The 23,291-nt window shown below is 33.8% G+C and overlaps 1 protein-coding gene across 2 annotated transcripts in view; it reads right to left on the bottom strand.

The window, feature by feature from the left end:
• Positions 1-23,291, bottom strand: part of LOC126887081 (metacaspase-2-like) — a 106,813-nt gene that overhangs the window by 11,562 nt on the left and 71,960 nt on the right. For both annotated transcript variants that reach the window (XM_050654416.1, XM_050654414.1), the window contains exons 3-6: positions 14,407-14,565; positions 9,252-12,278; positions 6,334-6,501; positions 2,729-2,981 (exon numbers count right to left, since the gene is read on the bottom strand). In XM_050654416.1, coding sequence (XP_050510373.1) covers positions 2,729-2,981; positions 6,334-6,501; positions 9,252-12,278; positions 14,407-14,565 — 3,607 coding nt within the window. The remainder of the gene's footprint in view (positions 1-2,728; positions 2,982-6,333; positions 6,502-9,251; positions 12,279-14,406; positions 14,566-23,291) is intronic.

Here is a 23,291-nt window from a genome sequence, read left to right as displayed (position 1 = left end):
AGTCATCTCCAAAGTCCGAATAGCTATGATGATTGCCGACCTCCGTCGCGGAGATAGCACTTAAAGAAGAAGAAGGATAATAAGCTAATAATTTTGCTTGTTCAGTACCGGATTGTTGCTTCCATAGAAGATCGTCACTTCATCTCTTGAGCAACCAACCGATATTTCTTCTTCCATTTACTCTTCGTACTTGTCTTTTACTTCTCTTTCAATGCATCCATAGCTGGACAGTGTACTTCTTATGTACTCTATTTCCTTTACTTGTTCTGTGATGACTCCATCGACTTCTTGTTTGCATCTTATTGGTTATTTACTGAGTACTATTGTTAGATAGAAACTGTAGATTTTAAATAATTTGCTCACACTTGCAGAATTATGCACAAACACTGACAAAGAAGTAACTTTAAATATTTCTCTGGAATTAATTATTTTCTAATTACAGTCTACCAGCTGTTCCCTTTACCATGTGTTAACCATATTGCAGTTTAATAACTAGTGTAGGGAAACAGAGGTTGAACCTTGCAAAATGGACACAAGTCCGGTTTTATTTTTTTTTTCTGGTATATCAAGGGGTGCTTATTATGAGATTAACTTTTTCTTAAAAAATTTCGCCCCGGAACCCCCCTTTTCACCCCTTTAAAGGGGGTAATTTGTGGTTTTTGCGGAACGTAGCCCTTCCTGTACCTTTTGCAAAAAATTTCATTTATAGAAATATGAAGAGGACTATATTTTCTACGATTTATTTCCCAACAGCATAAGTCTATCACCCACCGTTTAGTGGGGGTGGAGCCCCAAAGTTGACAAGTTTTTAAAAAAGATGTTTCGCTAAGCAGTGGCGGATCCAGCGAGGGAAGATGGGGACGATCATCCCCCCCCCTCTCAAACCAGGTGATCTTATATTTAAAGATTATAAATATATTCATTTATTTTTATAAAAATTTAGCCAATTGGCACCCCCTCTTAGCCGATTAGTACCTCCACTGTCGCTAAAAAGGATTCTTATAAAAATAATAATATAATATAAGTATTTCTATAAAAATAAATGAATATTTTTATAATCTTTAAATATAATATCACTTGGTTTGAGAGGGGGTGATCGCCCCCATCACCCCTCCCTGGATCCGCCACTGCTTAGCGACCCCTTAAGGGTAAATATTGTGCTATTAAGTTAGCATTAATGCAATAAAATGCGTGTAGGTGGCGAAAATATGCAAAAATTGATTTTGGGCCACCACTGTGGCTTTGGGGCGCAAAGAATGTAAAATATGCATAGGTCATAATTTGTAGGTTACACTGTGTTGTTTTATTTTACATAAGTACTTTATCAATAAAACGAACAGGTGACGAAAAAAAAACAAAAACTGGAGCCCGCTAAAGCATACCTGAGGTTTACGGCGCCACTGTGCCGTAACGGTTGCTTATACGAAAAAAATGAATAGGACCTATTTTTAGAGTAAATTGTGGTCTTTAACCTTGTATAAGTTTTGTTTAAAAAGAATGCATAGGTAATGAGAAAATCGCAAAAACATGCTCGCCAAGGGATAGGGGTAGTTTCTGCAGTATATTTTCAAGGATAGGGGTGGTTTCCGCAGAGATGTTGCAATAACCATATATATTTTTGAAAAACAATATTGATGAAGCATATGCCTATATGGATCAAAAAGCAAAAAAAAAATTTTTTTTCAACCCCCCATTTTATTTTTTTTTGGCTACGGGGGTTGCACTAGGAAATCGCTTTTGGTGTCCATGTATGGGTTATAGTAACGTGCACAAAATGATATATAAAGTATATTAATAAAGGGCATTGTGTGTGAAGGATTCCAAGAAAATCACTTTCCTTATTAATTCTTCTATTTTTTTGGGGTGGTTCCGGGAAAAAAATGGGGGTGCATTATACAAATTTGTTAATAGCACCAGTACATGGGTAATCTCTGAAAGTCTTTTTACCCTATCATAAACAGTTCAGATGGTATAAAAAAGGGTTTTTTAAAACCCCTGTAACACCCTGTAATTAAAAAAAGGGCAATTACCCTTAAGTGAAACCTACACCAAAAAATCGCAAATACCAAAATTGTCGCAGGATTTCTTCTTAATTTCCATTACAGTTAGGGAAAAAAATTTTTTTTAAAAAGATCTTTTTAAAAACTTGTCATATTTGGGGCTCTACCCCCACTAAACGGTGGGTGATAGACATATGCTGTTGGGAAATAAATCGTAGAAAATATAGTCCTCTTCATATTTCTAAAAAAGAATTTTTTTGCAAAAGGTACAAGAAGGGCTACGTTCCGCAAAAACCACAAATTACCCCCTTTAAAGGGGTGAAAAGGGAGGTTCCGGGGCGAAATTTTTTAAGAAAAAGTTAGTCTCATAATAAGCACTCCTTGATATATCAGAAAAAAAAATAAAACCGGACTTGTGTCCATTTTGCAAGGTTCAACCTCTGTTTCTTACACTAAACGTGAGATGTGAAATTTTAATACTTGAGAGGGTTTTCACCCTAGATCTGAGACTTAGCCCTATATAATATATATTTTTTAATTTTAATAATGTATTTAAACAACTACTCTTCTATGAGGCATTTAGACCTATGAGACGAAGCTCTGATGATGACTGGTGCTATGCCGAAAGCACTTAGCTGAATTTAATAAATAATTTTACACCCTATCAATTTTTTTGAGAACATACACCTCTTTGTCAGTTTGACATATATTATTTTATGCTTAGATACCTGCATTGGCTGCGTGGAATATAAAATTTTTCGTATCTTGTCCATCATCAAAATCGACTTCTTCCATCTGCTTGGTTTTCGAGAGTGCATCGTGAGATTTAGCTCTTGTAATCGATCTTAAATACTGGCTTTGCTTTTTGGGCAACATTTGACAATTTGTAGTCCATTGCAACTTATTTATAATATCTTCCATAACGTTGAGTAGTTCTTTATGTTCCCGTTGATTTAAATTTTCAAAATCACCTAAAGATTCCTAAAAATACATACAGGGTGTTTCATTAATAATTGTCCATAGAGTAACTGGAGAAACCTTAGCACAAAATACGAAGATTTAACCTAAAACATTTACATAAAATGTGGTTCCTTACTGAGTTACAGGGTGTTTTATCTAAAAATTTAAAAACTATTTTTGCCTATCGTTTTAAAACTATTTGACATATCCTTTTCATACTTGGCAGGAAGTATAGGTACTGTACAAACTACTAAATTATGTTAAACAAACGTTTCTAGCTATTACCAGAGGCGTGCGACGGGGGAAAGTGAATGGTTGACCCTTTCCAAATTCTACGCCACTGGCGAAATTGCTATTTTAGTTCAATTTTTGGATTCTCCAATACTTTCTATGAAAATAATATACTCTTCATTCGTAACGATAAAGTCATTAGTATTCGAGATCTTTGAAGTTAAAAATGAAACGACACGGGTATTTTGATTAATTTATTGTGTCGCTTCACTTTTAATTTCAAATTTCTCGAAAACTAATCATTTTATCGTTACGAATAAAGACATTATTATTTACATAAAAAGTATTGCAAAATCAAAAAATTACACTAAAATAGCAATTTCGTCAGTGGCGTAGAATTTGGGAAGGGTCAACCAGCCACTATCCTCTGTCGTACGCCTCTGGTAGTAGCTACAAACGTTTATTTATCTTAATTTAGTAGGGTGTACAGTACCTACACTTTCTGCCAAGTATGATAAGAGTACGCTTAATAGTTTTAAAGTACTGGGTACAAATAATTTTTAAATTTTAATCATATGAATTATATCATAAATTAATCAAAATAACTGTGCCGTTTCATATTTAACTTCAAATATCTCGAAAACTAATGACTTTATCGTTACCAATGAAGAGAATATTATTTACGTAGAAAGTATTGGAGAATCTAAAAATAGCACTAAATAGTAATGCCTCCAGTGGCGTAGAATTTGAGAAGGGTCAACCATTACCATCCCCTGTCGTACGCCTCTGGTAGCAGCTAGAAACGTTTGTTTATAATAATTTAGTAGGCTGTCTAGTAGTCGCACCTTCTGCCAAGTATGAAAAGAATACGTCGAATAGTTTTAAAATGCTGAGCAAAAATAATTTTTAAATTTTTAGATAAAACACCCTGTAACTCGGTAAGGAACCACATTTTATTTAAGTGTTTTAGGTTAAATCTTCGTATTTTGTGCTAAGGTTTCTCCAGTTACTATATGGACAATTATTAATGAAACACCCTGTATATTTAAAATATATTAATAAACGTTATAAATGGGAAAAAATTGGAGTCAACATAAATAGGGAGTTTCTGAACAACTTGAGATTTGCAGACGACATAGTTCTCATTGCAGAAAGAGTAGATCATGCCTGTCAAATTCTTCAAGATCTTCAGAGCTATTGTAAACGAGTTGGTCTTAAAATTAACTTTTCAAAACACAATACATGGCCTGTACTGGCCAAAAACATCTCAACTAATGGCACATAGATTGAACAAGTGTATAGCTATAAATACCACAAGATGAAATTGGGAAGAGATAATCAAACAACCGAATTAAAGAGGAGAATAGGAGAGAATGGGATGCTTACGGAAAACCGAGGGAAGTCTTATTAAATATTCTCATGTGCTTGAAAAAAAGGTCTTTGATCAATGTGCACTCCCAGTTCTAACGTATGGAGCAGAAACATTGACCCTTACCAGATAAGTAATCAATAAAATATAAGAGGCACAGAGGGCAATGAAGAGGTCAATGATGAATATATCCTTCAGAAACATAGTTCCAAATAAAATAGTTAGGAAAAGAACAACTGGTGTGACGGACGAAGTTCAAAGAATTACAAATCTGAAATGAAACTGGGCGAGACATGTTGCCAGATTCAAAAAAGGAAGATGGACAAAAATTTTTTAGGATGGAGACCTAGACACGATGTTTATCGTAATCTAGGACGTCCTCCAATAATATGGTCGGACGACATCAAGCGCATCGAGCACAACTGAATTCAGGGTGTTCAAGATCAAATGCAATGGAATTATCTATATGGCCTATGTTCAGCAGTGGACTCAAAACGGCTGACGATGATGATTAAACGCTATAATGATTATTACATTTAACTACCAATAAAACTCTTACGACGAAGCGAATGAGATTAAAAAATTTGACAATAGTAGGTTTGTTCCAACTGCCACTTTGTACGGTTTTAAAACGATCACGAAACTGTTTGGCATCGATTTTATGTGCATGCTTTGACTTAGTATCGTTCGCTTACGGTACGGAGGCTGTGGCGAAAGTGAGACGTGTTGGAACGGATTTTGACACTATCCTAAGTACTGGTTATTTGTTTGAAAGTTTGAATTCTGGCCATTTGTTTAAAATAGGCCAAAAAATAAATAAAGAACAACAATTGGTTTCTTGTCATTTGTTTGTTTGCTACTTTGTCTCCTGTTTCTAGATTTTAACCAGAAATTGTGATTTATTTTTCTTAATTAATTTGAAAAATGTATATTAGTTACCTAGTTGAAACATTGTGCATCTGTAAATTGCATATTTATAAGAATACGTAATACCTATTTATATTTATAAGAATACGTAATTGTTTATTTATCCATGCCAGAACCATCAACCATCTTCACAAAACACAAACATTAAGTTCGGTTATAAATGGAACGAAAACGATACCAAATTATTATTAGATTTATATGTATATAAAATATAAATAATGCAAACTTGGTACTTTAGAAATCAAAAATACCAAAGTACTGAGGCTAAAAATACCCCACTATTTAAATGATAATAAAACAGAACAAAAAATTCCATGTACATACATAATTACCAAATACACCTGTCAAATTAGAATTGTGTGAATTATTATAATGAACGATTGACCAAGAATGAGAAATACTTAAAAAACAAACAACAAATTAAAAGAAGAATCAATCAAATTGAAGCAAAAATAATCTAATAATTGAAAAAAAAGTTAATAATTTAATAATAATAAAAGTGCGGCTGAAAGCACTTAACTTCACTTTGAATGATTTGAAATAAAAATAAAACGACCACCTGAACCTGAACTAAAATGAGAATTTTTGGAGGTACTGCATAATGCGCAGGTCAGTCCAAACAGGAATAGCTTTTGACCGGGTGCCGGGTACTGAAATGACGATTCAGAAACCGTACGTCGGACGATCCCAAGTTGAGTTGGAACGACAAAGGGACGGTACAATGAACGGTCCAGTTTCAGTTGGAACGCATTTTATCCATTGCGCAGAAGCGTTACCGTACATTGTACGGTTCTCGACGAGTTGGAACAAACCTAGTATTATCTTATTAAGAATTCTTACACTTACCTTATAGTGACGTCTCTTCATTCCACTATAAAACCGATTTTTAAATGTTGGATGGTCTTTCATATGATCGTATACTGAGCTAACCAAAGAAATAGGCAACTGCCCTGAAAGAACTTCGTCCAATTTTTCAAATGTGTCATTTTTTGTAGCAAAACTATTGTTTTTGTTCTAGAACAAAATAAATGTGTCAATAAAATTGTTAACCTGATTCTTAACTATATTATGGAAATCTTTAAACATTCTGGAAACTAAATAAAACATCCAGCGATACCACTTATTATTTTTTTATTAAAAATTGGGTATCCAACACTTATTAAATCTTCCAAAATCAATTTTACACATAAATAAATGGTGCCCGAATCGGCTTCCCACTCTCATAGGTAATTGTCAATACCTCTATGGACGACTTCGATACCAAATCACTATCTACATCAGTGCTCAAATCCACATGTAGGCTACGATATGTTGACGATATAATGGTTATTTGGCCCCACGGCAAGGATTCTTTGGTATCTTTTCAAACCGATCCAAATCGTATAATATATCTTAATATTCAGGTCAAGATATAGAGATAACAACTGATTCATTCCTGACGTTTCTCGACCTTCTTATAAGGTAAACCAATCACACGGTTTTCCACATTCTTTTTACGGAAAACCCACCCAGACCAACCGCGACTTGCATTCCATTCTCATCACCCACCTTAACAAATTAGTTAAGTCGTATTACCCTTGTCTCAAGATCCATATGCCTTTGCGATGATGAAGGTAAATCCACTCAGCTCTCTTCTTTAAACAAACCCATCCAAAATAACTACCGAGAAAATGACATTAATAGGAGAATCCACAGGCCTTATTCTTTCGCTCAATCTTAACCCGAACACCTAAACCTTCCTTATATGAAAGATTTTCTTCCTAATATCAAGAGTACCACGAAACCCTTGGAAAAATCGAAAAAACCCCTCAAAACAAGGGGAATAAAAACAATATTTACCCCCAACAAAAACTTTTATCTTTTGTCCGATCAGCCAAAGACAAAATTCAAAATAAACAATACAGAGTTTATGAAACTCCCTGTACTTTACATAGGCCAAACCAAGAATATAATCTAAAATAGGATTTATGAACATTCCATTTCTATTCGCAATTCTGATTTAATTTCAGCTCTAGGTCAACACACTTCACTCCTTATTTCTTTCATTTCTTCAATGTCACCTGCCTGTGATCGTGATCAGTTCCTATTTTCTTTTTAATCTTGGTTATATTTTGTTTCATGTATTACGTGTAGACGACGTAATCTATTACGATTTTTGATGACTAATTATAAAGAACGACAAAAGAGACAAATACATTAATAGTAGGGGAGGAAAATATGCTGAATTTGCAGTCACTCGAGCGCTTTGGGGACCTATTGGGTTGTGATTATTAGGTCCTAAAACCAAAAAAAGTTTAGTAAAATTTTCCATTTTAGTGGGGACTTTTCATTTTTTAATTTAATTTTCCATTTCCAACAATGGTTTTTTTCGATTATAGCGCCATCTATCCATAATTCGAAAAAATGTTTCGAATAAAAGCTGCTTATTTTTACGTTAAAGAATCCAAATTTGGAATAAAAATTTGGAGCTCCTATTTAAGATTTTAAAGTAACCCCCACCCCACCTCCGCGGGGAGTCGTGTTTGGTACCATTCGATAGATTTTTCAAAAAAATTGAATAAGTGTAAAACAGGGGTAAACCCTGTAGTTGGCTGTATACCTTCAATATAACAACGTGGAATAAAGTAAACACTTCTGTTGTATGTAGGCATATGAATTTATTAAAAATCCTTAAAATTTATCCACAAGGGAGTGGAAGTACAAAACGTTTTTGGTCAAACTGAAGTGTAAACGTCCAGTGTACAAGTAATTGTAACTATCCACTTCAATAGGTATAAAAATTTCTAAATTACATTATTGTTACATTCTATATTAAAAAGTGGTCGACAATAAGTCGATGTCTTAAGATTTTACAGATCACATGTGAATGTATTTCATCCTTGCTCTTTGAGTTAGTTACCAACCAACTCTCTTTGAGTTGGTTGTTAACCTCTCACTTGAACACAAGTACTTACCTTGTGCAATTTTCGAGCAAGGATGAAATTCATTCACATGTGATCTGTAAAATCTTAAGACATCGACTTAATGTCGACCACTTTTTAATATAGAATGTAACAATAATGTAATTTAGTGGTTTTTATACCTATTGAAGTGGCTAGTTACAATTACTTGTACACTGGATGTTTACACTGATGATGGTCAGTTTGACCGAAAACGATTTGTACTTCCACTCCCTTGTTTATAAATTTTAAGGATTTTTAATAAATTCATATGCCTACATACAACAGAAGTGTTTACTTCATTCCACGTTGAATAAGTCTATTTTGCAGTTTTTCGATCTGATGTTTATTTTGCGAAATATCGCGGGATTTGTATTTAAAATTTTAAATTCCCCCACCCACCCCTCTCCTTGGGAGTCACATTTGGTATAATTCTATAGATTTTTGAAAAATATTGAACACCTATTTTTTAGTTTTTCAATATGACGTCCATTTCGCGAAATATTCGCTTTTTTTTGTGAAACTTTTTTAAATATATGCTCTTTTGCACGTATTTAACTTACCTCATTTTAATCTGACAATTTCGAGTATTCTTAAAGATAGATTTTTTTTTCGGGCCCCCCTTAACGAACGCCCCTGTGTTAAGAGCCAATATATCCAGATTTCTCCCCATATGATAATCTGACGCGCTCGAGTGACTGCAAAAATCCCCGCTTGGGCTCCCCTACCATAAGATCACGGAGAATGGAAAGTACCCAGACGATAATGATTATTCTCCCTCAATCTAGAAAGTAAATAAAAATCATCAATACTTAGTTCACTTACCATTTCATGTTGAACATCGGGTATAATTGACAAGATGGTTGTCATAACAACCTGAGTTTCCATAACAGTCTCATTCTCGCACATATTTCCCACGGCTACTTGAGGAGTAACTTCCTCACATACTACCTCAGTAATAGGTTCAGGTGAAATAGTACTAGATACACAACCATTAGGAACTTGGTTAAAATTAAAGAGAGTAGTTTTAACCAGATCACTGTTGTTAAGAGCCAATGCAGATTTCGCTATATCATCAACATCTATTTTGGGCGAATCTACAGAAACCGGTTTGTCAATATCCGCAAGAGAATCTCTTTTGACATCATTATTTGTGAAAAAACCTTTGGACGACAGAGGAAACTTGTTTTTCACTTGTTTCTTATTCGAAGCTAAATTATCTTGAGTTTTCCTTACAAATTTCTGTGCCTGTCCAATATCTTCTGTATCTGCTTGTGATCTTGGTTCCCTTACATAGTTTTTCTTTTTATTATCTATTTCTTTTTGGTGTGGCTTTTTTTTCTTTGTATTAGGCGCAGGCTTAGGTTTAGGGTGCCTTCTTTTACCAAAATTTTCATTTTGTTCCTTGATTTCAACTTTACCATTGTTGCTACTATTAACTGTCTCATTCTTAGGACTATGCTCTTCTTCATAATAGTCACCATCATCATCCTCATCACGTGATGCTACAGTTCGTGGATCAGCAAAAATATTATCGCTTTTCTTGATAATTTGATTCAATTTGTTACTTTTAGAAGGCGCAGAGTCTTCCTCATCGCCGTAGTCTCCTTCTACAGCTCCTTTTTTGTTGATTGCCAAAATATATTCTCTTTTGGAGGTCGCTTCTTCATTTACATATTCCTCGTCAACTGGTGCCTCTATGTCAGCATCATAAACGTAGTCCAAAGACTTTAGCTGTCTTAGTTTGTACGAATCACGCTTATTGTTGATATAATTTGAAAATGGGTGCTTTCTTCTTCTAAAAAATTTCTTTGGTGGTAATCTTTTAGTTAAATCACACTGGTCACCGTGACAATCTGTTTTTTTCAATTTGTGGTAAGTATGATGAAAATATCGTTTTTGAGAATTGTTTTCCAAATCATTCATGCCATTATTACTTTTGCTGTCATCGATAATCACCTTAATAGTTGGTGAATTCTTGGGAAAGTTTTCATCATCGAGATATTGTGTGTCCATTTCGTTGATAGGACCTTCAACACTATCACAATTCACTAAATCATTTTCTTTATCTATATTTATGTTATTCGATTTTTCTATAGGTTTTTCTGGTTCCATAACTTTCAATATAGGCATATGGTCATCTATTTTTTCTGGAGTTTTTAGGTCATTGATATCTTCCGGTGTCGTTACTATTTTCAACAAAGTATCATCCGCGTTAAAATCTTTACTATTATTTTCGGCGATTTCTTCAATATCTTCATTCTTTTCAACACCTCCTTTTGGTTCAATTATAGTAATTTCAATGTGGTTGTTAATATTTTCATGTCCTGTATGAATATTTGAATGAGATGGTAATGCTGATCCCTTTTCCTTTTGTTGTACATCACTGAGTTGTTGTTCTTTGCTGTAAGTTTCTTCTTTTCTTCCATTTTCGAGAACAGAGTTAAGTGATGTATCGTTTAATATATTCTTAGTGTTTATATTTGTATCTTTCGAATTAGGTATCACTGCTATATTATCTTTGTCTAAATTAATGTTGTTAGTTTTGTCGACATTTTCAATAACTTCTTTATCAGTGGAAACTTTTGTATGATTTTCACCTGTTTTATAAATATTACTAACATTTAAATTTTGGTTATTTTCAATTCCGTTACTCATGTCCTTATTATCAAGTACTGTTTTAGTATTTGAATCCGTTGGTTCTGTATTATCAAGGTTTTGATTTTTTTTAGTATCGTTAAGAGAATCTATAGACCAATCTATGGTTTCTTTATGACGACTGTTCTGATCAAGAAGTATTTTGTTCTTATTAAACACTTCATTTACATCTCCAGAAACTGCAGCATCAACATAGTTACTTAAACCTAGCAAAGAACCACCTTCAGTATCTAAATTACGTTTTAAAGAAAGCTGTAGTGGTTCCTTTACTATATTTGAATACTTATTTGGATTGGCTTCAACTACAATACTTTTGGCAGCTTCAAATCCGTTATCTTGTAGACCATTCTTCAAGTTCGGATTATCTTGAGCGAATTCTATACCTTTTTGTAGCCGGTCTTTTTCTGAAGCTGTCCAGAATTTACTCATGTCTTTAAAATTGTTACCATAAAATTGATTTTGTTTTTCTGGAACATTTTGGTGTGGGATAAATTTGGAGTTATTTGACTGAAACCTTGGATGGTGAGACCCAAGTGGTTGATGAATTAAGTTATGATTTGGCATGGTGACTTGGTAAAAGAGTGCTTTGTCTTTCAAAATCTGGTCAGCAGTGTTTGTGTCTATGTTCAGTTTCTCATTAACAGTCATAATATTGTCTTTTCTTTCTTTACTATTAGAATGTAGACTTCGTTGGAAATTGTTAACATTAAGGGGCGATTTTGGCACTTCCAAATTTTTGCTATTCTCTTCAATACTATTTTTATCATCGTTTCTAGCTTCTATGTTAAACACTAAAGATTTTGAGTCCTTTTCATTTTCTTCAATTGATTTTATTAGCTTACCATCTTTTAACACATTTATTTGTATTTCTCTTTTATTATATTTATCCTGGTTATCCTGCTGATATCTTTCTGGAAATTTCCTGTCGGATCGATGTATTTCACCCTTTTGGCCGTTTGGTTCAACTGCAGGAATTTGATGAGTTTCAAAAAAATGTTCCTTGGAAGAATGTCTTCGAGCTCTATTTGATTTGTGAGAGTTTTTGAACTTGTTTGATTTTTTGTTGCTTCGTTTCTTATAAATAGTCGTATCTAGGTTTGATGGGGCAATTTTGTTAAGTTCCTGGTTAAAATGTGGGTAAATGTCATTATGTGGAGCTTCATCTACGTATTGGTCTTCATCGATGGACAACAGCTGAAAGAAAGAAAGTTAAAATTAATAAAAAAAAAGTGAAACAGTTCAATGCTGTTCTCCATTTGTTACCACTACTTGTGGAATAGGAGTGTACACCGATTTAAATATCTGGGATACACGGTAATGGGACCTTGATCCTTGATGTAGAGCTTAATTGTGTTGAAACAGATAGATCTAGATTTATAAAAATAAGAAAGTTCTTAAGCAACTGCAGTCTAAGCATTAGCATCCGATGACCGCTCACCAAATGTTACGTACTCTCTACACTATTTTAAGAAGTAGAAGGGTGGAGATTAAAAGTATTAACCTATTAAAAAGTTAAGGCAAAGTTAAAATAGACTTTAAAAATGATCCTGTATTGAAGCATGCTGAGAATATCTTGGACAAACAGAGTGACTGTATTGTCACTCTGTCACAATACAATACCTGACTATAGAGGGTAATAAAGATTGTTAAGAATAAATTATTAAGATAAAATAGATCAAGGCAGCTTTTGTTTATATTTGATTCAGAGTTGGACCACCATCTCCATATAGCTATTTCAGCATCCTTATGCCTCATCGGTGAAGCTCAGAAGTCTCAACTCTGAAGGAAATACAAACAATTCTGCCAATTTAAGGCAAACCATCGCAATGCAATGAACTTACCTCTAAAACGCAATTCAGCGACATCTCTCGTATTACGAGGAAAACAACGAACAGCCCCAGATGCAAAGTTTACTACCTTTTAAACAATTAGAATAATTGAAATAAAAATATAGTAAACAATATTTTAAATCCAAGACTTTTCGTTAATAAACTGCTTTCTGGCTGCATCCCATATCTCCGGATTTTACAATATATAATCACAAGAGACGACGAAAGTAGGAGAAAGCAAATAGAGGACGCTTAGGCCACGCATTTACCTTCCCTTCGTCAAGGAAAAGGACCGAAAGACAGTTTCTAAATACTCAAACTGAGTAAAAATGAAAAAGATAAAAAAGATCAAGGCAGGTTTTGTTTATATTTGATTCAGAGTTGGACCACCATCTCTATATAGCTATTTCAGCAACTTTATGCCTCATCGGTGAAGCTCAGAAGTCTCAACTCTGAAGGAAATACAAACAATTCTGCCAATTTAAGGCAAACCATCGCAATTCAATGAACCCACCTTTAAGACGCAATTCAGCGATATCTCTCGTATTACGAGGAAAACAACAAAAAGCCCCAGATGCAAAGTTTACTACCTTTTAAGCAATTAGAATAATTGAAATAAAAATATAATAAACAATATTTTTGACAGGAGAGTGGAATTGAAAGAAAAATAGAAAAGGCGCCGCAATGCTGAATTGGTGACTCTATATGGTACTGAAAACATCGTCAGACATATAAAAGCTAATCGGATAAGATGGGCAGGTCATGTAGTAAGATCAGAGGAAGACAGAGTGCTAAAGATAGTGTTCTTCGAGAGACCAGACGGTAGAAGATCAGTGGGCCGTCCCAGAAAAAGATGGAAGGATGATGTTGAAACCGATCTATCTAGGATTGGGGTACAACAATGGCAAATCGAAGCGCAAGATCGCAGACGATGGAGGGCCATAGTGGAAGCGGCGAAGACTCACCCCGAGTTGTAAAGCCAGTCAAGAAGAAGAAGAATATTTTAAATCCAAGACTTTTCGTTAATAAACTGCTTTCTGGCTGGATCCCATATCTCCGGATTTTACAATATATAATCACAAGAGACGACGAAAGTAGGAGAAAGCAAATAGAGGACGCTTAGGCCACGCATTTACCTTCCCTTCGTCAAGGAAAAGGACCGAAAGACAGTTTCTAAATACTCAAACTGAGTAAAAATGAAAAAGATAAAAAAGATCAAGGCAGGTTTTGTTTATATTTGATTCAGAGTTGGACCACGATCTCCATATAGCTATTTCAGCATCCTTATGCCTCATCGGTGAAGCTCAGAAGTCTCAACTCTGAAGGAAATACAAACAATTCTGCCAATTTAAGGCAAACCATCGCAATGCAATAAATTATTACTGTATTTGAAATGAATCTTTCTATAAAATTTAGGTGAGAATAAACTTCTAATAGGAATAATAATAAATTAATAAGTTATATATAAAATAATAAATATATAACTGTATTACCTTGTGGTTTTTCGCTTCTTCAATTTCGTCATAATAATTTTGTTCTCGATTGCGCCTTTTAACAATATTCTTTATGGCCTTAAAATCTTTTTTGTGTTCTTGTACAAAAGCCAACCATTCATTTAGTTCTTTAGGAAGATCAGGCCTTGGTTGATAATACTAAAAATATTGTATAATTTTATATAATACTAATACTTTTTAATAAGAATATCGAAGAAAAACTAGCTGTTTCCACTGACCTTGTAAAATCCGAAATTTTGGGACATTTTAAACATTTTGGGACATTTGGGACAAAATCATTTTTTGAAAAATTATGTTTAGTTAAAAAGTTTAGTAGTCCTTGATACCAAAGTTTAATATGATAAAATTTCTGCAGGTAAATCTAGAGTTTGAAGTCGAAGTCAAAAAAGCACAAACATTGGGAGAAACTTCGTGCCTAATTGAGCCTAACGAAGTTGAGCAAAAGAAAAAAAATCATAAGAGTAAAATAAAAAATAAATAAAAATAATTATAAATGACGTATCCCTGACCTGATATTAACTCAGTAATGTAGGTATAATACCCAGTGTCTGATATATTCTACAAGAATAAAAAACCGCTAAACGCCGTAAAAATGAGTGGCGCATACAATATTCCAGCTACAACAGATCTGATATGAATATTACGTGGCGCGAAAATGTATTTTCATTTTGATGCAAAACAAAATTCTAGTTTTATTTTAAAAGATTTTTCCATAATGTTTGCTAAAGGAAATCGCACACATCTTATGGAAAATATAATGTCATTCAAATTCAATAAAATTTATACGAATAGATTCGTTTTAAATTAACGGTCAATTCTTATCATTGCGCCAACTCTTAATTATGATTAATTACGGCGCAAATAGCAATTAAAGTTTATCGAAATCACGTTTTTGGAGTCTATAAACGTGTCAGTTATAATCACTATTGCTCTGGGTGCTATTCAAAACAGCTTAACCCCGCTGGGCCTAAGCGGATTAGTGAAACTATTATAATAAGATGCTTAATAGCCCCAGAAGATTTATTAAGTACCTATCATTTGGGTATTTTAAAATATTTTTTCTCTCTCTAACTTATGTACCTACCTACCCATTTGATTTCAGATTGATTTATATCAATTTCTGCTCTTATTATTGAAAATTAAGAGTTGGCGCAATGATAAGAATTGACCGTTAAATTGAAACGAATATATTCATATAAATTATATTGAATTTGAGTGACATTATATTTTCCATAAGATGTGTGCGATGTCCTTTGAAGTAAACGCGCCACAAAAGAGTTTCAAAATTCAAACTGTATAAAAGTTACTCTTTTGTGGCGCGTTCTACTTCAAATTTAGCAAATATTATGGAAAAATCTTTTAAAATAAAACTAGAATTTTATTTTGCATCAAAATGAAAATACATTTTCGCGCCACGTAATATTTATATCAGATCTTTTGTAGGTGGAATATTGTATGCGTCACTCATTTTTACGGCGTTTAGCGGTTTTTCATTATTGCATCAGGAGTTTTTCAAAGTTATTTATAAAGTAAATATATAAAGTTAAATGCAATGTTTCTCGATTACACGTTAAGCTTTATAAATAATCGCCTTTGCCGCATTATCTCCCAAATGATCTAGTGTCCATCGAATGTACACTAGTTTTTTTTCTATTCGAAATAAATTGAAAAAAAATATTGGGATGGCCGGTAAATGAACTCGAATTGCCTGTTGCCAGATCAAATTTAGCGTCGTAACCACTACAACTACATAAACCATTTAGGGAATAATCGTTAATTGGATTATACTTTTGTAGCTTAATAACTTCTAATCGGCTTAACCGATTTTGATCACTAATCATGAGTTTGAAACGTATTGATAAGTAGTATCTGATGAATCTAAGGTCAAGTATGATAACTGAAGCTATTACAGGAATTACAGTCGAACCCGCTTATTGGAATAACCCTCGTTCCAATCAAAAGTATTCCTATAACAGGGATATTCTAATAACCGATCATTGGTCGCTAGTAGAAACGTTTCGGGACCTCAAATTTCTATTCCTTAAACTGGGATATTCCTTTAAGAGGTATTCTAATAAGCGGGTTTGACTGTATTGAGCTTGAAAAACCGTTTTTCCCATAAGAAATAGATTTGATCGTATTTATGAAGCCTATAACTTAAAAATTCGAATTTTCCCGAATATGAGGATTACACCGTTATATTCGCCTAGAGTCCTTCTACAAACGCTCAGTTATTGGCGCAATTCGTAGGTTGAAATTTTGAGTAATTGTCGAAAAACCAAAATTTTCAAAGTTTAGTTTTTCAGTTTTTCGGCTATACTGAGCCGTTTGTATGTCTGATCTTGGCGGCTTAGACACCATTTGAAAGCTTAACTCAATACTATTGATTTGGTGTATTTGCGGTTCTGTCTCTTCTTGAACCGAAGATAAATACCCCCAAAAAATATGCCGTTTTGTACCTACCAAGTCCTATAGCTGGCTTATGGGTAGTCAAAAGTCACAAACTACATCGGTTCTGAATCGGCCCTGACCCCCTCTTCAAACACAGAAAAGAAATTCAGATCGGTTTAACTTTTCCACATACATACATACATATCGACAAACATTTTCCCCTTTTTAAATAAAGATTGAATCATATTTCTGAGCTCGGTAACTTTTAAATGATATAACCGATTTTCAAAATTAGACATGCGTTAGAAAGGTAATGATCAGTACTATCAGAAGCCGCAAAGGTCGGAGTTAAATTTTCGAAGTTTTTGGGAGTTTTGGGGACGAGAACGAAAAACAGACCATAAATAGGAAGAGCCGTAAAATCCACACCCGTGGACCAAAATGGATGATTGACATATGAATGGATGAGTCTTTTCCTGAATATTAAGATGGGAGTTGGCCCAATTTTCAATTCAGTCAGATTTAGAAAATCGAAAATTTCGTGTATATATAGTGTCGCGTGTAGGATGGGCGCCACTGGCGAGAACTGCCGTTCTCTGGTAATTGATATGATTGCGATACTTGATGTGTCTTTCCATTGAATGTTTGCATATCTGAGATTTTATGTCCCAATATATTTTTATTTTTAATTATTTTATTTTTGTCCTCATTTTCCCCTTTTGAAGTTCTCTAAACTACGCTTATGTAGGTTCCCTAAATACAAAAAGATTTTCCCGACAAGTGGCTTTCTATGTATACCATCTCATTTTAGTTAAAGTAGACCATAAATATAACTTGTGAACGTTGAAAAATTCATGGTAAAACTGAAACAAATCCTCATTGAGAATGAAGTATATCGGGAGATAGCTTAAAAGCGGTTTTATAACTTTTAACTGATAAATAAAATCGGCACTTTATTCTAAGCAGAAGAAACTTCTTATGCCTAACTCTTTAGAAGCTGTAAGAGGTTCATTATCCCTTATTAAATATTCAATAGCAGTTGGATAATTTTGGAAATTATGCTAAAAGCTTTATGGTCTGATTAAATTATTTTCTGGAGAGTCTCACTTTCTCAAAGAAAATGTTGCTTTTGCGAGTACGTCTAGAAAAAACCTTTTAGAATAACGACTTATATCGGTCACTATGTACTATGAAGAGGATGAGCATTCTATTATCATCTATAATAAACAAAGCAAATGTATCGTTTTGTGTAAAAAAATAAATTGTTAAAACTGGTTTAATGCTCGAATATACTGCTTGTACAATTATATGCAAAATTATTAAAATAATTTCATAGTTTTTGGACTGTATTATATGTGTTCTTCTTCTTCTATAGGTACCGTGCCGGTAATCAGACATTGGCTGTCATTATGTCTAAAATTTCCTGAAAACTTCTGCGCGTAATAATACTTCTACTGTGGAGCCACACTATTGTCTAATATTACGCAGCCATGAAAGTTTCTTTCGACCAATATGTCACTTTCCCTCCACTTTCCTTGTATTATAAGGAAAAGTAGATGGCATTTAGGCCGCTTAATTATATGGCCACTAATTATATGGAGGACAAATGCCAAGAAATAGAAATTGAACAGAGTATTGATAATACATGGAAAAATTACATACCAAATTTATTTTTTGACGAGAGGGAGAACCAGTCCCCAATACCTACGTAAAGAGGAGCACCTATATACTAGGGGCAGAAATAAGAGCAGCCATAATATCACTAAAAGAAGGGAGAGCTACAGAATCAGACGGAGTACAGCCTGAATTTCTTAAACTTCTTGATGATGAATCTTTAAGAATGCTATATAAAATCTTTTTTCTACTACCGTGTTAAAAATGCAATTTTTAGCACTCCATATGAGCGTTAAAAATGCTACTTTAAGGCATTAGTGCTTTAAAATATTTTTAAGGCACTGCAGTTCGTATTGACCGTATAGACAATTTTGATGTACTGTCAAAAAAATATAAAAAATGGAATGTCAGTCACGTTCAAGTAAAAGTTTTTGTAGATATTGTCCTGTAATTACGTTTGTAGAAAAAATATTGTATGATATGCGTGTTAAAAACTACATTTTTAAGGCACTCATGTGAATTGCAGAACTCGCTATCGCTCATTCTGCAAACTTTCACATGCGTGCCTTAAACGTGTACTTTTAACACTTATATCATAAATAACTATTTTCTACAACTGTGTTAAAAATGCAATTTTTAGCTCTCCATAGGAGCGTTAAAAATGCTACTTTAAGGCACTAGTGCTTTAAAATATTTTTAAGGCACTGCAGTTCGTATTGACCGTATCGACAATTTTGATGTACTGTCAAAAAAATATAAAAAATGGAATGTCAGTCACGTTCAAGTAAAAGTTTTTGTAGATATTGTCCTGTAATTACGTTTGTAGAAAAAATATTGTATGATATGCGTGTTAAAAAGTACATTTTTAAGGCACTCATGTGAATTGCAGAACTCGCTATCGCTCATTCTGCAAACTTTCACATGCGTGCCTTAAACGTGTACTTTTAACACTTATATCATAAATAACTATTTTCTACAACTGTGTTAAAAATGCAATTTTTAGCTCTCCATAGGAGCGTTAAAAATGCTACTTTAAAGCACTAGTTCTTTAAAAATTTTAAGGCACTGCAGTTAAAAGTGAATAGGGGAATGGGGGGCATGACGGGGTCTCGAGGTAAGACGGGGTACCGCACACAAACAAGAAACTACACGTTGGTGAATAGCATGCAGTAACTCAATAGGAAAAGTCATTCGACTAACGGTCCCTGCAAGAGAAACCGTGAATAAGAGTGCACGCGTTTTTTGTTTACAAACGGAAAACTGTTTTAGCGATCCGTTGATCTAATTTTGTGCAAGGACAACCATCGTTATTTTAAGGTAATTATGATCACCTCATTAATGTCTTTTTTATCGTTGTTTACTAGTATTCTTAATTTGATAATGGCATATTGTTTGTGTGAATACGTTAAACATTTAATTAGTGAATTTTTTTTTGTTCAAAGTTACCTTTTGAGGCAAGATGGGGTATTGGGTGCGGGGTATGATGGGACATTGGTGGTAAGTCTGGGTTAATTTAAATTTCTTAATAAATAACAATGGATTATTATTTTAGATAATACCATGGTACGTACTTACAAGAAAAAAACAAAAAGAGGAGAGTGGTCGAGAGATGCTATGAAAACCGCCATAGATAAAGTGACATCGTCAGAACCCTGGGTTGGCTGCCAGATCTGTGGATGTTGAGCTCACAATGCTTGTGCTAGGGTGGACAATGAAGATCTGGAGCAAATACACATTTTTGTTTGTTTTGTGAGAATTAATTAGCATTACCATCATGCCCCAATTCCATTACCCCATCATACCCCATAGTATGGGGCAAGATGGTTTTTCATAATGTTCTTATTAATGGCTAATTGTTGAAAAATGTGATAGGTTGATTTTCCAAAGATTGTACCAAATCATAGTTAGATTAATGACGTAACGTGCCATCAATTAGTAATAGTAATAAACGTAGTAATTATGTTGTATTTTTGATATTTTCCTTAGCTACCCCATCATACCCCCCCTCCCCTATTTGTCAAATTGTGAAACGTCAAAATATTTATATTTCATTTATTAACATTAATATTAATAGTACAACTTGCGCAATTTGAAAAAGGTGGTTTAAAAGGTGTTTTAAAATTTAATTTAAACCGCATTATTGCATTTTTGACACGTTTGTAGAAAAAAACTATTAAACTTTGTTAGAATATACAACAATAAAAGTAAGATGTTATTCTATAGTTGTTATGATTTACGTATTGACAGTATAGGCAGTTTTGATGTAATGTCAAGAAAAATATAAAAATGGAATGCCAGTCAAGTTCAAGTAAAAGTTTTTGTAGATATTGTCCTGTAATTGAGAATGAATAAATTATAATTGTTGATATACAGAGTGTCCCAAAAGTAGAGGAACGGTCGCATATTTCGCGAACTAAACATCGGATCGAAAAACTGAAAAATACGTATTCAATCACTTTCAAAAATCTATCCAATGACACCAAACACCAACCCCCACTACACCCCCTAGAGGTGGGGTGGGAGTAACTTTAAAATCTCAAATGGAAACTCCTAGTTTTTCTTGCAGATTTGGATTCGTTACGTAAAAGTAAGTAACTTTTATTCAAGACATTTTTTCGAACTGTGGATAGATGGCGCTATAATTGGGAAAAACCATTTATCCTGATACCATAGGTAAATTATAGAAACGGTCTAATATCTCGAGAAATACACTTCCAAATAAGAAACCAAAAAAAGGTTTTTAATACTTTTCGAAAACCTATCGAATAACACTAAACATGCCCCTCCAACCCACCCCCTGGAGGTGGGGTGGGGGGTAACTTTAAAATTTTAAATAACAACTCCCACTTTTTATTACAGATTGGGATTCGTCATGAAAAATTAAGCAGCATTTATTCGAAACATTTTTTAGAATTGTTGATAGATGGCGCTTTAATTGGAAAAATACGATTTATTAGCGCCATCTATCAGCAATTTTAAAAAATGTTTCGAATAAATGTTGTTTAATTTTTCATGACGAATTCGAATCTGCAATAAAAAGTGGGGGTTGCTATTTAAGATTTTAAATTTACCCCCACCCCATCTCCAGGGGGTGGGTTAGAGGGTCATGTTTGGTGTTTATCGATAGGTTTTCGAAAAATATTAAAAACCTGTTTTTTGATTTCTCATTTGGAAGTGTATTTTTCGCGATATTAGACCGTTTTTATAATGTACCTATGGTATCAGGATAAATCGGTTTTTCCAATTGTAGTGCCATCTATCCACAGTTCGAACAAATAATGTATTGGATAAAAATTGCCTACTTTTACGTAACGAATCCAAATCTGCAAGAAAAACTAGGGGTTTCCATTTAAGATTTTAAAGTTACCCCCCACTTCACCTCCAGGGGGTGTAGTGGGGGTTGGTGTTTGGTGTCATTGGATAGATTTTTAAAAATGATTGAACACGTATTTTTCAGTTTTTCGATCCGATGTTTAGTTCGCGAAATATTCGACCGTTCCACTACTTTTGGGACACCCTATATAAGACGTTTGTAAATATTGTATGATATACGTGTTAAAAAGTACATTTTTAAGGCACTCATGTGAATTGCAGAATTCGCTTCGCTCATTCTGCAAACTTTCACATATGTGCCCTAAACGTGTACCTACTTTTAACACTTTTATCTAGTCCTGTCGCCAGGGGGGGTACAACGGCCTCCTTAATTCAGATGGACTTACCCAAGTTTTTTTTATGTATTTTGACCCGTAGAACACGAATTTTTTGGGTAACAGTTGATCCGGATGTCGATAAGATTGTTATAAACAAAGAACTTGAGGAATTACATAGCAGCGATTTTTCGCAAAACAAAATATTTTTTTGTATTTTTTGGATGATTCTCAGCAAAAAATGGTCTTACAAGCTTTTTCGTAGGACGCGTAGTTTTCGAGATATACGCGGTTAAACTTTCAAAAAATCGAAAAAGTGCAATTTTTGAACCGGAATAACTTTTGATTAAAAAATAAAATAGCAATTATGATTACTGCTTTTGAAAGCTCAAGTCAAATTATATCGGTTTTGATTGTTTGCATTGCTAAAAAATAAGTTTTTATTTGTTAAATAAAGGTATAAACACATAGTGTTTCCCGGGCCCAATGCATGCGTTTTAATGGACGTAATGTACGTAGAAATTCTGTATGCGCGCCTACTCGTTCGATTTCAAATTAGAAATGCATTGAAAACATACTTCAATTACCATGTGTTGATAACTTTGTTTAACAATAAAAAAATTAATTTCTAGCAATGAAAATAATCAAAACCGATAGAATTTTACTTGAACTTTCAAATGCGGTAAGCAGAATTGCTATTTTATTTTTCAATCAAAAGTTATTCGGGTTCAAAAATTGCAATTTTTCGATTTTTTGAAAGTTCAACCCCGTTTATGCCGAAAACTATGCATCCTACCAAAAAACTTGTAAAATCATTTTTTGCTTAGAATGACCCAAAGAATAAAAAAACATGTTTTGTTTTGCGAAAAATCGCTGTTATGTGATTCCTCAAGTTCTTTGTTTATAACAATCTTATCGACATCCGGATCGACTGTTACCCAAAAAATTCGTGTTCTACGGGTCAAAATACATAAAGAAAACTTGGGTAAGTCCATCTGAATTAAGGAGGCCGTTGCACCCCTACTGGCGACAGGACTAATCATAAATAACTATAAAAATATCTATGACACAGGCAATATTCCAAAAGATTGGCTAGTTTCAGGATTTATTACGTCACCAAAGAAACAGGGAGCAAAAAAATGCGGAGAATATATAGGCCAGGGTAATAAGACAAAAATATACCCTGTTCGTGACACTCGAGCAGCCAGGGTA

Source organism: Diabrotica virgifera, chromosome 6 (genome assembly GCF_917563875.1).
Source record: "Diabrotica virgifera virgifera chromosome 6, PGI_DIABVI_V3a".
In the NCBI taxonomy this organism is placed as follows: Eukaryota; Metazoa; Arthropoda; class Insecta; order Coleoptera; family Chrysomelidae; genus Diabrotica; species Diabrotica virgifera.
This window is presented reverse-complemented; position numbering and strand designations above follow the sequence as displayed.